Source organism: Rhineura floridana, chromosome 1 (assembly GCF_030035675.1).
Source record: "Rhineura floridana isolate rRhiFlo1 chromosome 1, rRhiFlo1.hap2, whole genome shotgun sequence".
Lineage (NCBI taxonomy): Eukaryota > Metazoa > Chordata > Lepidosauria > Squamata > Rhineuridae > Rhineura > Rhineura floridana.
Genome location: NC_084480.1, coordinates 146,544,572 through 146,561,620, shown reverse-complemented (window position 1 = coordinate 146,561,620; position 17,049 = coordinate 146,544,572). Strand labels below are relative to the sequence as shown.

The 17,049-nt window shown below is 41.1% G+C and overlaps 1 protein-coding gene across 7 annotated transcripts in view; it reads right to left on the bottom strand.

The window, feature by feature from the left end:
• Positions 1-17,049, bottom strand: part of PRAG1 (PEAK1 related, kinase-activating pseudokinase 1) — a 57,132-nt gene that overhangs the window by 13,242 nt on the left and 26,841 nt on the right. For all 7 annotated transcript variants that reach the window (XM_061635537.1, XM_061635502.1, XM_061635511.1 and 4 more), the window contains one exon: positions 12,423-14,242. In XM_061635537.1, coding sequence (XP_061491521.1) covers positions 12,423-14,242 — 1,820 coding nt within the window. The remainder of the gene's footprint in view (positions 1-12,422; positions 14,243-17,049) is intronic.

Sequence of the window (17,049 nt, the reverse complement as noted above, 5' to 3'; positions counted from 1 at the left end):
AACATGTCTTTATCTGTAGCTGAAGATCACAACAAAAGCTCACATTGGATTATTTTCGTACCAAGCAATTATATGCTAAGAACATGATTCAGGATTTCATTTCTCCTAACAATGCAGTGTTATTTTCTTTCATTGTGTCTCTTCAGTTATTTATTGTTCTTTATAAAACAAATTATTCCCAAATCCCAAACACAATTAAATAGCTCCTTGCGGTTACAGTAAAACTTATTTTCAAGGAAATATGCTAAGGAATGCAGCATTCGACTTGATAGATATCCCTATAATAATAATATATATTATTATACAGATTGCGTATTTTTCCATTTCATTTCTATCTGGCCTTATTTGTTTACTTTTTAAAAAACACACATGCATCTGTGCCTATATGATTTATTTTTTGTAAATCGTTCATGCATCACACACACACACACACACACACACACACACACACACACACACACACCCCTCAATAGTAGATATATATCTCCTATGTTTTGTGGGTTGTTGAGTTTTTGGAGGGTGGAAATTTGAAGGTTTCATTGTAATGCAGGGATGGGAAACCTTTGGCCCTCCACATGTTGTTGGACTTCAAGTCCCATCAGCCTTGGCCAGTGTGGGCAGTGATCAGGCATGATGGGAGTTGGAGTCCAGCAACATTTGGAGGACCATAGGACCTCCCTCCCCTTGGAGAATAATGCAAGTGAGTGCTATGCAGGATTCTACAGACTGCTGTGTTTGCCGTTGCGTTCTTTTTCACTTGGCTGTTTGCTTTTTTGATCTTTTTCAGCATGTATGTTTTTGGTTTACGTTGTTGTTATTGGATTTTGTTAGCTATCTTGGCCATCACTCATGTCAGATGGGCAGGGTATTAACCATATTTAGGTACGTAAATAAATAAAACAAAGCAAATGAGAGAAAACAAAAAACACATCCTAAGCATGCGGTGGAGGCTGTCTAATGACCCAACATAGAGAAAACTTGCCACAATATTTTGTTGTTTTGTAACAAAAGCTACTTCAGGTTGATATAGCAGCTAAGACAGGGAGAATTTAAACATTCTCAATTGCTTTTTTATTCATACCTCCATTATTTTTTTGAGTTGAAGAAAACTGTGCCATGAGTAAGGTAACGCAAGACCCCATATGAATTAACATTAGAGACCCCACATTCCTTCTTTGTATCATTGTTCCTCATATTATAAACAATAATCCTTAACACAAATTCATATTTTCACCTAAATCGGAGTCATTGTCGAGAACCTCAGTGTGGGTTTTGAAGGATTAGGATTGATATTAAATATCTGCACAGGATTCATCTGTATATCTTCATTATCCAATAAGCCTTTTTTCAGATCAACAGTTTTGTTTAGGACTTCTCTCTCTCACACACAGACACACAGACACACTCCCCCAACAGAAAATATTTTAAAATCTGTAAAAAATTATTTGCTCCTGATTTTTCAGGAGTAAATATATTAACAGTCCAGTGCAATTCAAGTGTTCTTGGAAGTCATTCCCACTTAGTTCAATAGGGCTTACTCCCAGGTAAGTGTGCCTAGGATAGTAGGCTAAGTTGTTTCTTTCAAAACCCATTCACATAAAACATGTATCTATTCAAGCTAGTATCTATTTATTAAAATACGTGTATCTTGGCCTTCCAGTCCAATGATCTAGAAGGCTGCTAACAAAATTATTAAAAAACTACAATATAGATTAAAAACAAAATTAAGAAGCAAAAAACAACAAATCGCTGATCATGCAGCAGAAACCAACAGGACACCAACATGCTATTCATGGGTAACTTACCATCCCAGTAAATGGTGTAAAACCAAATCAAACTTTTGTTCTGGAGGGTCTGATATATCATACAGTCACATCAACACTGTCAGAGCAATATAAGCATTCTGTGGCGTCATATCCAGACTGGAAATCTTTTCAGAAGCTAGCTAGCTGCATTTGCAAAGTGCAGCACTGACTGTTGTGAAGTCACATGCAAGGAGGGCTCTCTTTATTTCCACTGCCCTAGTGCCTTAGACAAAATGCACTTTCTGAATAGGGATACAACTGAAACAGAAATCATTGCTGCTTGAGGAACAGCCGCTCCTGGACTCAGATATTACTGCCACAGCAGAAAATAATCTCCAGCACTGTTTATTTTTTATATAACACCATAAATATACATGGCACTTTTCAGGGGTTATTTATTGGGGGGGGGAGATATCCCTGCTCAGGGGAGCTGACCATTTAAATTCCAACACTGGGGAAGAAAATCAGGGAGGGAGAAAGAAAGAGGTTGCCCATGAAAATATTTTTGTGCAAAATTAGAATAACTTTCAGAAAATATGGCAAAATATTATTGAGCTGAATGTGAGGCGAGCCAATGCCATCACCAGCTTGAGCCCACTGCAAGATATAGTATAACTTATCCTCTCATTGTTTATTCCAGGGGTTGCCAATGTGGCACCTACAGGTGCACATGTGCCCACAGAGACCTTCTTTGGTGCTCATAGAGTCCCTTCCTTTGGAGAAATTAGGCTTGAAAGCCCTAATGTAATCATTATTTGGGTCATTTGTCAAGTTACTTTTTAAAGATGTGAGTGTACTCTTGAAGGAGTTAATTGACCCAAGTTTGGAAATATGCCTGGCCATTAATTTGATAGGGGTTGAATGACTGTCCAAGCTCTACATTATGGACACAGTAGCCTGGTTCGCACATAATGCTAAGCCATGGTTTCTTTAAGCCATGGCTTCTTTAAAAAACCATGAGTTAACCATGAGTTGGCTTACAGAGGATGAAACAAACCACAGCTTGTTTTTTTTTTGTTCTAAGTTTGATTTGTTCTCCAGCTGCTCTTGCCTCATGTCTTTATAGTTTGGCAAGCTTCTGGGGTGTGGTGGTCAAACAAGAAACGCCAAGCCATAACAACAAACCATGGCTTTAGATTGTGGTTTGTTGGTAGTAAACAAACCATAACTAAGCTGCTGGGCAGCGTTTGCACATAATGCTAAGCCATGGTCTCACACAGCATGGTTTAGTGTTATGTGACAACCAGGCCAGTGTGTGCACAAGAGAGCACGCATTAGAGACAAGGTAGAGAGGAGGGAGGGAAAAAATCTTCATGGTCCTGCATTTGGGCAGGGTGAATATGTTTTGGAATTTACCAGCCAAAATGTTGGCTACAAGCCCCTACTCTACTAAAACCAATTCATATGAAGAAACTAGGCAACACTCTTTGCCTCTAAGTTTCACACAATTTCTTTTTCATTTAGGGACAAAAAAATTCTTTCTATACCTGGAAAAGAGCTTTGTGAAATTTAACAGTTTGTACATTTGGAACAGACAGTAAAGTAAATGAGGATATTGTATTACTATGCTTGTAAATTCAGAAGAATGCAATGAAATAACATTATCTCCCAGCCTCAGTCATTGTAATAAATGATGCACTTGACTTTGAAATCTTTCACCTCGAAACATTATGAAACCCTGTTCTCTGAGGTCATTCAATGCGAATGAGTGAAATATTTAAAGTACAGAAACCAAAATAAAAGATTTTATTTATTTAAAGCCATTTTTACCCCACTCTTCAGCCGACAAAGCTCCCAGAGTGGCTTACAAAATATTAATAAAAACAACAAACAAGACACTCCCTGCCCGCAGGCTTACATTCTAAAGATAGGTAGAAACCTGTTTCTGGACAGCAGCCCTTATTTGGATTCATAACCTCCCCCCCCATGTTTCAATATTAATAAATGAAAGAAAAAAGTATATTTGCCCATATAAAACCTATGGAAAGTGTGCTAAAAATTTCCTTCTTCATTTATAGTTTACAATCAAGAGGAATTCCAAATATACAGTGCCTGAGGGTTTGCATGAAAATTTGGAGGAGATGGGATGCTAGGTTTGACACTTTTGCAGAACTTAGGGGGGGAAACCTGGCACAGTTACGTTCCTATGCTTTCTAAAGTACATATGGCACATGTTCTTGCCAACCAAGACCAATGAATTAACATCAATATGAACATTTCTAGACCAAGGTATTTCTACATGTGAATAAAGCAAAGGTACTTTTCAGAAGTATAGGGCCCTAGTTTAGGAGAAAAAAAAATCCTAATCCAAACTTCTGTTGCTAATGAGGGGGCATTTCCCATGGAAATAATCCCCCTTTTCTTGTAAGGTTTTATCTTGTGTGGTTTCCCAAAAGAAATGAGCAATCTAGACATTGTTTGTACATACAATTAACTAGGTATTAGCAAAACAAACTAGACAACAAGGGAAAAATGAAAGCCATGTAATAAAACAGAAAATGATGACAGTTTCAAAGATTTGAGAGTTATTTCCCCAGATTTCAGTTGAGGCAAATTCCTTAAATCTTAAAACCTGCTTTTCTGCGTTCTAGTTTTACTTGGATACTCTGTTCATAGGGTTATCATGGTAAGAGGTATTCAGAGGTGGTTTACCATTGCCTTCCTCTGAGTTTGGATGCATCTTAGTCTGGTGTCTCAGCTTTAACCATTCCACCTTGGGTGCCCCTGCTAGGAGCCTAGCCTCTTGGTTTTGACTCCTGACGGCATTGCTCTCAGCTTCTTCAACACACTCAAACGCCCTCACAGGAAGTAGAAAAAGAGGAAGGCCAAACAAGAGATGGATTGATTCCATAAAGGAAGCCACAGACCTGAATTTACAAGATCTGATCAGGGTGGTTCATGACAGATGCTCTTGGAGGTCACAGATTCATAGGGTAGCCATAAGTCATAATCGACTTGGAGGCACATAATAACAACAACAATAAAGTTTTACTTGTCTTAATAGCTATATTTGCATGTCATGGTAAGCCATACAGCATGGCTTACCATGTATGAGTAAATCATACCTGCGTTACTCCTTCCTGCTAGAAGGAAACAAACCACAATGTTTTACTCTCCAAGCCATAATCTGTAGCCAAGTTTCGCTCTTGGCTTACTGATCGTGGTTTGTTGGAATGAAACAATACCTGGTTTGGACAAAATGCTGAGTGAGGGTCATAGTTCATTTCTCCTGCATACTAGCAAGGAGGAGAGAAAGAGTCCAGATAGGCATGTTCATAATAAACCATTAACCATGGTTTACTGTGATATTCGTACAGGACCAATATGAGTTGTTTTTAAGGTATTCACACTAATGGTTACATAAGCCCAGAGGAGACAGTTTGGATGTTCTTACTAGTAGCCATCTTTGAGAAAGTTCAATGGACATCACTTCATGAAATTTGATGATGGAACTGAAAAATCACTTGCCATTGCAATGGATACTGAATTCTTCTAGAGGCCCAACTGCAGAATTATCTTCTGACCTTTAGAAAGTCCCTTTGTTGGTCTGAAGACTCATCATTCTTACTGACAGCTGCTGCTGGATATGGGTTAGGCAGCACTTTTAATCTTTAGTCTTAGATCCCAAATTTGGCCTATGGAAAATTACTGAGGGTAGGCCTCAGGAATACAGCAAACTAATCCCCCCAAATGCCTAGCTACTACACATCTCTGAAAAGAGACCCAAAACCCAAAACTCAAGTTTCTTGTCCATGGCAAAAATATGAAATTTCAGACTACTTAGTAAAAAACCAGAAAAGGAGATGAAATAGTACAAGAAACCTAGCTAGTCCCTTCATCTTGGAAACATTCTCTATAGACCAAACCGGATGTTCGATCAGTTATCTCTTACAGTTTATCCTTGCGTTTAAAAACTAACGAGACAAGACTGCTGATACAGCAGTTCCTTTGCTTGGATGTATGTGCATTCCAACAGGCACACAGATAGGCTATCTAGATGCAGAGGAGCTCATGTACCTTCAGTTGTTTTAAGGAGCCGCCTTTTAGGAAGTTAGAACTTTGGTCCATCTAGCCTGGTGCCGTTTACGTTGACTGGCAGCAGCGACCCAAAATCTCAAACAGAAAGAGGTATCTCTCACCCCGAGATGCTTTACCTGGTGAGGCCAATGACTGCACCTTGGACCTTGCGTATGCATCTACCAAGTGCCCCCTGGCAAGGATTCTAGGCTGGGGGGCGGGAAGAGGCAGGCAAAGAAAAGCCACACACTCGCCATAGCTGGATTGCCTCCTTGTCCCACAGGGCTTGGTGCCATCCAACTGCCCTGTGAGAAGGATCCTGCTGATTTATGATGTTGCGAGATGTTTACTGTGATTTTATTAATGTATTTGGATGCTACTGGTAAGCTGTTTTGGAAGGATTTGTATCCTGAAAGACAGGCTATAAATAATGTAAATAATAAATAAGTAATATAATGAGCTTCAGCTCTGTCTCCCTATACCTTTGACAACTATGTCACAGAGGGAATTTCGGCTGGTGCAGTTGCCCTGCATGGCAAGCTGCAGCCTGCTGAAATTCAATTCCTCTTCTGCATAGCTATTAAAGGCACAGGAACCTTGCCCTCCTTTGCATCTAATTGCACTGCAAACAGCGCTTCTATATATGCAAGAGCACTGGGTGCAGCTCCATGCATGCACAATGCTATCACACTATGGAAGTAACTAAGCAAAACAGCTGACACTGGGACTCCGTACGCACGTCAGCAGAACTCCAACTGAACTTTAAGGTAATAAGGACCTCTTTAAGGGTTAATACTTTTAAAACACATTAAACTCTTGATTGCATTTTTAATTCACATTGCTTTCAGCACCTTCTCCATCCTTGGCAATCACCATTCTTGCCGCCATGAAACAGCGACCAATTATTTTAAATAGCCAAATAAAATGGGGAGAAAAACTAATGGCATTTCTTTGATATGTTGTAGTGTTGGTATCTAGTACTGCCTGGTTTTTGGCCATTTCCAAAAAACACTGAGCAAATTAGCACCAAACATGCCACATCTACAACAATATCATGACCTAGTGCAGGAAGAGGGAACAGGATCCAACCAATGGACTGCATCTTGAGATCCCCCCCCCCCCGTGGACCATTTTGACAGGTGGGTAGGGCTTCCCACATGCCAATCACCTGACATCACAATGACCCAAAGGCTTGAGCCACACCCTCAGAAGAAGATCCTTTGTGCTGCCTGTCTTAATTCAAGGGAAGAAGCCCACTCTAGGTGCCCTCCTTACTTCTTCCTTTGCATAATAAAGTTGTTGCTTTTTGAACTTGGCTCATTTTCCTGTTGCTGTGCAGGGCACTTTTCAACTCAAAGGAAGAATCGGAAGCCCACTTCAAGTCCGCTCTGGATTTGTCTTTTATACATGTATACTTCCAAGTAAGTTCCACTGATTCACAGTGCAATTCAAACCCAAGAGCTCCCAGGATACACGAGTTTGGAATAGGTGGAACTTGGGCTGTCGTAACTCTCTCATCCCAGCTTAGCCTGGGCTATGCCGGCTAAGCTGGGGCTCAGTCGACAGAATTTAAGCTGGTGGAACTTAAACTTGGCTTAAGTCCCCAAAAAGGGGAGTTCCAGGGGCATGATGGTGCAAGGTCAAGGTTCTAGTTTTGGTGTACAAAGTCCTATACAGCTCAGGACCAGGATACCTGAGAGACCGTTTAACCCTTATATACCCAGCCGATCACTGCGCTCTGCAGGTGAGGGCCTCCTGCAGATACCATCTTATCAGGAGGTCCGTTCCACACAACATAGGAAGCAGGCCTTTAGTGTTGTGGCACCTACCCTGTGGAATTCCCTCCCCTTAAATATTAGGCTATCTTTTCAGCGCCTTTTGAAGACTTTCCTCTTACAACAAGCCTTTTAAGTTGAGACCTATCCCAGTCTGCGTCTGTGTTGGAATTGCTTTTTAATATGTTTTTTTAAAAAACAATTATGTTTTTAACCCTTTTTAAAAGATGTTTTAAAAGCTTTTTAAAAAAATGTTTTTAAAGTTGTTTTGTTTTGGTGTATTTTAGGGTCTGTTTTTATGTTTTGGTGTGTTTTTAGCGCTTCTGTTTGCCGCCTGGGCTGCTGCTGGGAGGAAGGGCAGGATATAAAACAAATACATAAATAAATAAGGAAAGACTTGTACCTATTTCAAACCTCTTTCAGCTGAGTCACATGACCTGGCGATCCAGCAGAACTTACACTGGCAAAAAGGGTATTGTTAGTCAAACTCTATTTTAATAGTTTGTTTTCCCTCTGTCAGGCTTGGGCTGGCTCATTTGACAGTAGCCCCACTCCTGAACGGAGCTTGGAATAGGAGTAACTTACACCAACTTAACTTGTATATAGGTGTGCACTAATCTGCAGCCTTAACTTTCTCTAATTTGGGTGATGAGCACAATCTGAGTTGCCTTAAATCAGAATTTGGATTTGGAGGTGGAAAGATTGAAGATGTACATATTGCCAATCACTATGATTTTATACGGCTGTTCTTCAATTCTCTTTTTAGAGGGGTCATGGCTTTTTAAGTGCTAAAAATAACTAAATGGCAGTTAATTACTTTTTATTTCTCACAGTCAACTTTCTCTTCCTCCTTTAAGTGTTGCCTGCAGCATATTTCTGGGTAATACACAAAGGCCCATCCCCGTTTCCACTGCTTAACACAAAACGGATGATTATGTTTTGTGGGATTACTTGCTCACTGACCATTCATCAAGACAAAGGTTCTTTCACAACATCCCTTCTGCCATTCCATCACACCCCAACAGTTCAGAAATTCAGAATTATAATATCTAGAAGTACAGGATATAATTTAAATTTAATTTATACAAACATTCACAGAATTCAATTTGGAGACAGAAGATACAACCCAGGAGCTTTAAAAAAAATGCAAGGTACCCAGCTCTCCAAATTTTGTTGGATTACAACTGTCATCAGCCCCAGTTAGCTTGGCCACTGATTAGGTATGATGGGAGCTGTAGTCCAACATCTGGAAAAATGCCACACTGTCTACTTCTGCATAGTTTCTTTTTTCTGAGGCCACACACATGTAATGGGGCTGACAGCGTTGAATTCCTTCCCAACAGCCCCTCCCTGAAGCGGCTCACCTAGGGTGGGGATCCGCAGCACTAGCTTCCTGACAGTGGCGTTGCTGCTGCTCACCAAGAAGGAGGGGTGGGGAGGCAGAGAGGTTGGGGCTGCTTTAGCACACCACTGGGGACACCTCACGGGCTCCCTGGTGCATCCACACAGCCCAATCTCCCTTCCCAGGAAGTTGGAGGGGCATAGGGCTAACATCGTTCATTCACAAACCAAAGGCCTTATTTGGTACGGCAGCACCTGGAACAAGGCCCCACCCTAAGGCCCATGGAGCCTGCAGGATGTACTTTGTTTTTTTAATAGCACTTCAAGGTCCTCCAGAGCCAGCTTATTTTCAGTTAACAGTCCTGTCGCACAAAAGTCTACTCCTAGTTTCCTCCTACGCTTTCTTCATATCAGCAACCTAATTTGTGCGGTGTTGGGGGGGGTGAGGGAAACTCTTTTTACTGTTACTATTGTTAAGTAGTTGCGGGTCAGAAGGTCTGCACACCCTACTGTAAATCACCCAGAGATCTGTAGATTCTGATGTACCTTCTTTCCCCACTGTAGAGTATTAAAAGTTTAATACTAGCATTTGGGATTGAACATGGATATGAACTGGGAGCCAAAGTAGCTCTCATATGGAAGAGGAGTAATGTTCTGTAGACAATTAGTCCTTGTTTAAAACTGAATTACCTCACTCTGGACTAGATGAACTTTCCGGATGCTCTTCAAAGGCAGAATCATGTAGCGTGCATTGCAGTAACTGACCCTAGAGTTTACCACAGTTATGTGGTATCACAGCTGCCAGATGCCTGATCCCTACAAACACATTCCAAAGAAGCTGAAATATAGACAGAATTCTATCCATATTAAAATGTCTGTCTTAGGTATATGAGTTCAAAGACAGGAGAACTCTATTATGTGATGATGATGATGCTCTATTATGAGAATAGAGCCTCTGACGAATGGGTGGTGCAGAAGACATCCTGAAGATTCCCCATGAAAACAAAGAAAAAGCATCCTACAATCACTGTGTGTAAGAGAGCCATATTTCTCTGATTCTTCCCAGTTATTTTCACTTCTCTCTCCTAAGAATGATATGCCTTAACCACAGTCAGTCTTTGACCTTCCAAATACAAAGTCAGCGTCCTTCTGTTATGACTTTCTTTTTGCCTCTGGAGATAAAATTGCACGGCAAGTGTTTGAAATGGATCTGCTCAGAGAAATGTAATGAAGATCTTTTCAGAGCAAGTGACTGCTTTCGACACACATCTGTTTCCCTGCCCAACCATCCCTCCTGACAACTGACAATGTGTCTGCTTTCACCGGAGGGAATGAATTCCAGAAAGGTTACTGATTCACTACTGAATCATTTGAAACACCCGTTTTATCTATCAGCTATACAGTAAAAAAAAAAAAAAGAGTTTAGAGCCCAGACAAAACTGAGGCCTGAGTCGAGTATTAATTTTTCAGGGTGGTAGCCACCAAAGAACGGAACAGTATGGGCACTCTTCCACATTGGATGTTTTTAGTGGTCTCCCATGTGGTGCCTAAGAGAGGAGCTATAATGGCCTGGTTAAAATTAGTAGAGGTAATTGTAAAGATGCTAGGAAGCAGGTTACGCTACAGCTACAGCATCTCCTTACAATAAACTCTTTCTTAGCTCATGTGAGGTCCTCGTTTCTTCTACTTATTGGCGCTGCCCTCCATTTTTCCTTCTTGGTGAAATGGAGAACGCTCTGCGGGAATTCCCTTCACACAAACATGGAATTGCATCCACACAGTTCCCTATAATTATGTAAACATCAAAATATAGAAATCAGTCTCTGAGTTCTCTTCCTTTTTTTTAATCAAGGCTCTTTAGGAGACAGAGCTCCAGAGTCTTCTTATTAAAAGTACCATGCATCTGAAAGGTGAGAGTTCATTTGAACCTTTCCCCAGCAGCACTCAGAGCTATTCTACACATGACACCAAAAGAGGCAGGAGACTGAGCAGATACAGCTGTACTACGTCAGACTGAATATAGGGGAACCTTATATTTCCATTGGCAACATCCCAACTATGGAACTCTCTCCCTGGTTAAGTGTGGTTGTACCCTTCATTATCATCCTTTAGATCAGGGGTTCCCAAACTGTGGTCCCACCAGTGGCCTGCAAGCTTCATTCAGATGGTCCAAGGCATGTCTGCATTAAATACTTCTATTGATTTGTAGTTGTACTTTTACTCCTCCTTTTACTTCTTATATAGTATTTCACTGTATTACAATTTGAATTCTATGAAATGCAAATTGTAATACAATAAGATAAAACACATAAGAAATAACAGAAGCAATAAAAATACAAGTGCAATCATACAGCATCTAGCACCGTGCATTACAATTGCTACAACAGGCAGAAAAATCATTAAGTGGTCTGCTAAGACCATCAGCAATTTTAATACGATTCATGGGGGCGAAAAGTTTTGGAACCACTGCTTTAGATGGCAGTTGAAAATGTTACGTTTTAAATTGCTCCTGCACATGAAACACTCTGTGATTAGTTCAAACTAGCACATTTTGAAAGAAAACTTTAACATATCGTAACGAAAAAGAAAAAGGTATCGTGGCTTCCACCAGGAATTCTGGGAACGGTACTTTGTACGGCTACTGAAAAATGTTTTTCTTTTGGGAGTACTGACCGAACAGAAAAAGAGAGAGATTCTCTGACAAATATAATGAGACTGCAACATCAACAACAACAACGAAAGAGGCAAGGGTACCCAAACATCTAAACCAAACATTAAAACTACAAATATGAATGGAAAATTAACAATATCTAAAAGACAAGCGTTTATTGTAAAATAAATAAATAAATAAATCCTAATAGTAGAAGGATAAACAATACAAAAATGCACAGGTTTCGCAACATAAACAAAAAAAAATGCAATGCAACATAAAATCTGAATAGAAAATGCTGAAAAAGAACCATGCATCAATTAAAGTAGGATAAGGCCTGTACATGGTGCATAAAAATGCAATGGTTTTGCATATGGTCCAATCAATAATCAATATTGTTTGCACAGCTGACGTTATTCCACAGCAGCTTATCTGGATAATTACATGCCAAATGTGTTTTGGCCTGTTTGGTTACATTGTCCTTTGGGCATAAATTTACAATTTATAATCCAGGAACTGCTTTGTAAATACCAAATAAAGTAGTCCAGCTATCCAATGATTGCTGATCTATGCAACGTTTTCCAATAATCAGTACAGAGTTCTATGATGGTCATTTTTTCAGCTTAAAGAATATTTAGAGAAATCTAAGACTCATAAATTTGAAAGTTTCACCAAAGGAAACACCTATATTATTTCCACCAGAGGACGTGGGGAGAGGGAGGTAGAAGAAAGGGCAGAGATTTGTTACCAGAAAGCCCTGGATTTTGTCATTTATACCTGCTCACTTATCTTTGGCTGCATAGAAGCATGCATACAAAACATTCATTTCTGTACCTGGATTGTTTCTTTGGAGGTGGAGGAGGTGGTGCAAAATCCTCGATTCCATTCTTGTCTTTAGGGAACTCAAAGGCAAAAGATGCTGACTTGCACATTCCCGCAGTCTTGTTTTCTTGGACAGAGTGTTTTTCCGCCTGATGAGAATTAGAAGTACTTTGGAGACTGCTTGCCCCATTCTCCATTTTCGTCTCTGGTGTACTTTTCAAGAATCCCTGCTCTTCTTCTTCTTCCTCTATCCTGCACTGCCTGCTCCATGGGAGATTGTAGTATTTCTGCCTTCTCTCAGAGGTTGAGGATGCTGGACCTCTGTTGGATACCTCTGAAGAGATTCTGTTCATATGCAGACACATGGAGGATGAGAGGCCAAAGATCATCCCGTCTGCACCAGTCTTTGGAACATCACCATCCTGATGACCATTGTTATCGCAGGTTTGTGCCATGAAAGAACTGACTGACTGCATGAGAGATGCTTCACCTCTAGGTGGGCTCCCTCTAGACAACTTTGAAGGAATAACAGGAGTCTGACCAATCACATTCATGCTAGCTGTTTGGGACTGAAGACTTGAGCTACCTTCCCTTGAACTCATCTCACTGCTTGCTTGTGGCAGCTCTCTGTGTTCAAAGAAAGGTGATGTTTTCCCAGCTTCTGCATTAGAAGTGGGACTAATACACGGCCACTGGACCCCTACAGCTGAGTCTGGGCTGCTAAGAAAAATAGTCCGATTGTCCTCTTCTGTGTGGGCTGCCATTATGGTAATTGTCGCTGTTACCTGTGTGCCAGAATCTTGAAACTCTCTTTCACAGCTCAAGTGATGTGTCTTCTCTCTCCAAAGGTCATCATGTTGATCTTTACATGGGCTATAAGTGAAAGCATCACTCCTTGTATGTGTGTTGGAACTATTTAGCTGCGTCTTTTTCCTCTTTGTGCTCTCAGCATAGATAGGCTCACTCTGAGGGCCCACTTCATAAGAAAGCTGTTGCTCTGCAGAATTGCTTACATTTTCTACGTACTTGCCTCCTGTCTGATCTGATTTCCTGACTAGAGTACAGCAATAATTTCCCTGGGACAACCCAGAGGGGGTGCTGCTCTTTAGCACAGTATCTGGCAGAAATGCTAATATGTCTGTTTCTGTGGATAAGTGGTTATATTCACAATTGTGTGGCAGACGCATCTCCCTTTGAAAGTCTGAATCTGAATTCAAGACACTGCTTTCCTCTTCACTGAAACTCGCCGCTGTGGACTTCATTCTTGCATTTGTCACAGCATCCTGCCCTTGACACTTTGAAACAGGCTTTTCATTTTCAGGCCATGCCTCTTTGGTTTTGGTACTGTCAATGGCTTGGGGAACAGGGCCCTCTTTGCAATAGTCAGTGATGGAGCAGTACTCTCCACCTTCACTTTCTGAGTCAAGAGAAGTGAATATACCGGCTCCCTCTGAAAGCAATGGTTCCCCTCTTTGGTGGATGGGAGGGTGTCCCATGAAGTCCATGGCAGACCCTACATATCTGTCACTGAAAAAGGATGAATTGAGGCTGTGGCCCAGATACGGCAAGGCTAACTTCTCCTTGCTGGGCACCTCGGTTTCATTATCCTGTGCACCCATACTACTGAAGGAGATATTCCTTGCTGCCCTGCTTTCAAGACCAGGGGATCCAAGCAAAGAAGGGCCTTGAGGACAATGAGAAGTGTGATCACTCAGAGTATTCTGAATGACAGGCTTCCTTATGATGTTGCTGCTGAAATTGTCGATACATACACTTTGTTCTTCTCCAGCTTTCATCAAGACATGTTTTCTGGATGGCGTTCTCTTATTGACCTGCGTTAATAAACAAATAATATATCATAATCCATGTAATATATAATCCACCTTGAGATTTACAAATTTAGAGCAATACCAGAATATATCTTGTTATCAACTGAGGATAGTTCTTTCTACAAGAAACTGAACGTATTCCTTATTTCTACAATAATTAAAGAGAATCTCCTGAAGAGAAAAACATAGAAACAAACACTACAACCAATGTTTTCACAAAACCTGCCTAAAACCATATAACCCATCTCCTGTATCCAACCCACAAAACAAACATTTAATAATTCCTTTGTTACCAAGAAGAAAAGACTCAACAGAGATTAGGGATGTCCTAGAATTGAGCCCACATCGGATTCGGTACCGAATTTTCCAATAATTCACTTATTCTCTATTGTTGTGGATCACATTTTTATGTAGCGATCTTCCGCAGCTATTTTTGACAACCTCTAAAATGCTGATATTAAGAACAGTAATTTTATCAATATTTCATGTATCAATATTTGCTTTCAAAATATTGGGATTTCTTTTCAAAATATCAATATCAATATTTTTGGGGAGGGGAAAAACAGATTGGTAAAAGCAGCAGCTGGCAGATGAAGAATGAACTCAAATCAATACCACCCTGTTAGGTTGACGGAATGCTTTTCAACTGGCACCGGCCAATGGATCTCATCCCTAACAGAGATATTCTAAAAGGTAATCTTCCTCTTCTGCCATTCATCTCCATGCTATGGGGGATCTATTTACAAAGGATTAAAGAGCAAGGATAGCAATAAGCATGATAAAAACAGGAGATTCAGACATCTGCATTAATAACAAGACCACCTGACATAATTAACAGAAATTACTCCAAAACAGTAATAGTAAATTATATTCAGCTGTTTAAAATCTACCAATTTTAACTGGGAGAGAAATTATACAGCCACAAGAGTGGCTGTATACTATAGCCAGCGTGGATTTTTCACATTCCGCAATGTTAAATTGAAAATACACCCATGCCATTCTGATGCTTCCCATAAGCTCACTTCAAAACAAAATCTTACAAAACTTATAGTCCTGAACTCAGAAATGCTTGCTTAACAACCCTCCAAATTTTCATGGCGATACACAAAAGTCAGAGAGAACCGAGAGTTCAAAGTCTAAAAAGAGAGAAAAAAAACCCAGAGCCCTTTTGGACTTTTTTCTCTCAGAGTTCTCATAATCTGTTGAAATTCATTAAAAATCAGCCATGTTCACAGAGTACCTGTAATCATAATAATGACCTTGCCCCATACGCTGACCTTCATCTTCTGCAGTTTAAAAGATAAAAAAAGTCTGGCTTTTTAATTAATTTAATAATTTTTGGCTGGAAGCCAATGATAATGTCGGGTACGCTCAGTAAGAACCAACTGTCAGTGTTCTAAAAGCCAGACTCACAGCTGCTCAGCTTGCCTAATCAAAGGGCCACACCAGACTTTGATTTAATGAGACAGTCATAGCTTCCCTCAAAGAATCCTGGGAAGTGTAGTTTGTGAAGGGTGCTGAGAGGAGACTCCTTTTCCCTGAGAGAATGGTTTAACAGTCAGCCACTCTGATTGAAGGTCTGTGAGGGGAACAGGGCGTCTCCTAGCAACTCTCAGCACCCTTCACTAACTACACTTCCCAGGATTCTTTGAGAGAAGCCATGATTGTCCAGTGTAATAGAGGCCTGGTGTGAATGTGGCCAGGGACAGCTTTGTTTTAAATTTGGGTGGGAGGCTACATGTACCTTCTGTAGAATAAAAAGGTGGGGGAAACGCTGAAAAGCAATGATACTGTTCACAATGTTTTCCTTTGGAAAGGAAAGGAGCTTCCCGTCTGCCCAGTGCTCACCCACCCAATCTCTTCCCCTCCCCCCCTGCCCCTTCCCCAGGTCAGTGTTGGACTACAACCTGGGAGACCAGGGTTCGAATCCCCACACAGCCATGAAGCACACTGGGTGTCCTTGGGCCAGTCACTGCCTCTGAGCCTCAGAGGAAGGCAATGGTAAAACCACCTCTGAATACCGTTTACCATGAAAACCCTATTCAAAGAGTCGCCATAGGTGGGGATTAACTTGAAGGCAGTCCATTTCCATTTTCAAACATGAATGCACAAAAATAAATCCCATTGAACTCAAAAAGTATGCAAATGACCAAACCCACCCTTCCTTCTCTTCCCTCCTATCCCCTCCCTCTTGCCCCCTTCCCTCCCCCTTCCTTTGCCCCTCCCTCCCATCCCCATCCCCTTCCCTCCTCCTCATGGTCAGTTTTACCTATCTTAAGCATGATTGCACGGAAGTAAATACAATTGAACTCTATAAGCATGCAAATGATCAAACCTGCCCTCACCTCCCCCTTCCTTTGCCCCCCTCCAATACACTCCTTCCCCTTCCCCCTCCTCCCCCCCATGGTCAGTTTTACCTATCCTAATCATGATTGCACAGGAGTAAATCCGATTGAACTCAATAATCATGCAAATGATCAGACCTGCCTTTCCCCTCCTTCCCCTTTCCTTTCCCTTCCTCCTCCCCTCCCCCTTCCTTCTTCCTCCTCCCTTGCCCACTTCAGCCCTCCCTCCCTCCCCCCTTGGTCAGTTTTACCTATCCTAAGCATGATTGCATGGGAGTAAATCGCACTGAACTCAATAAACATGCAAATGATCAAATCTGTCCTCCCCTCCCCCTCCTGCCTGCTCCCATCCCAGTCCTCCCCTCTGCCTTTTCTCCCCTCCCTCCTCCTCCTCCTCCCTTCCCCATCCCCTGTGGTCAGTTTCACTTATCCTAAGCATGATTGCAGGGGAGTAAATCCCACTGA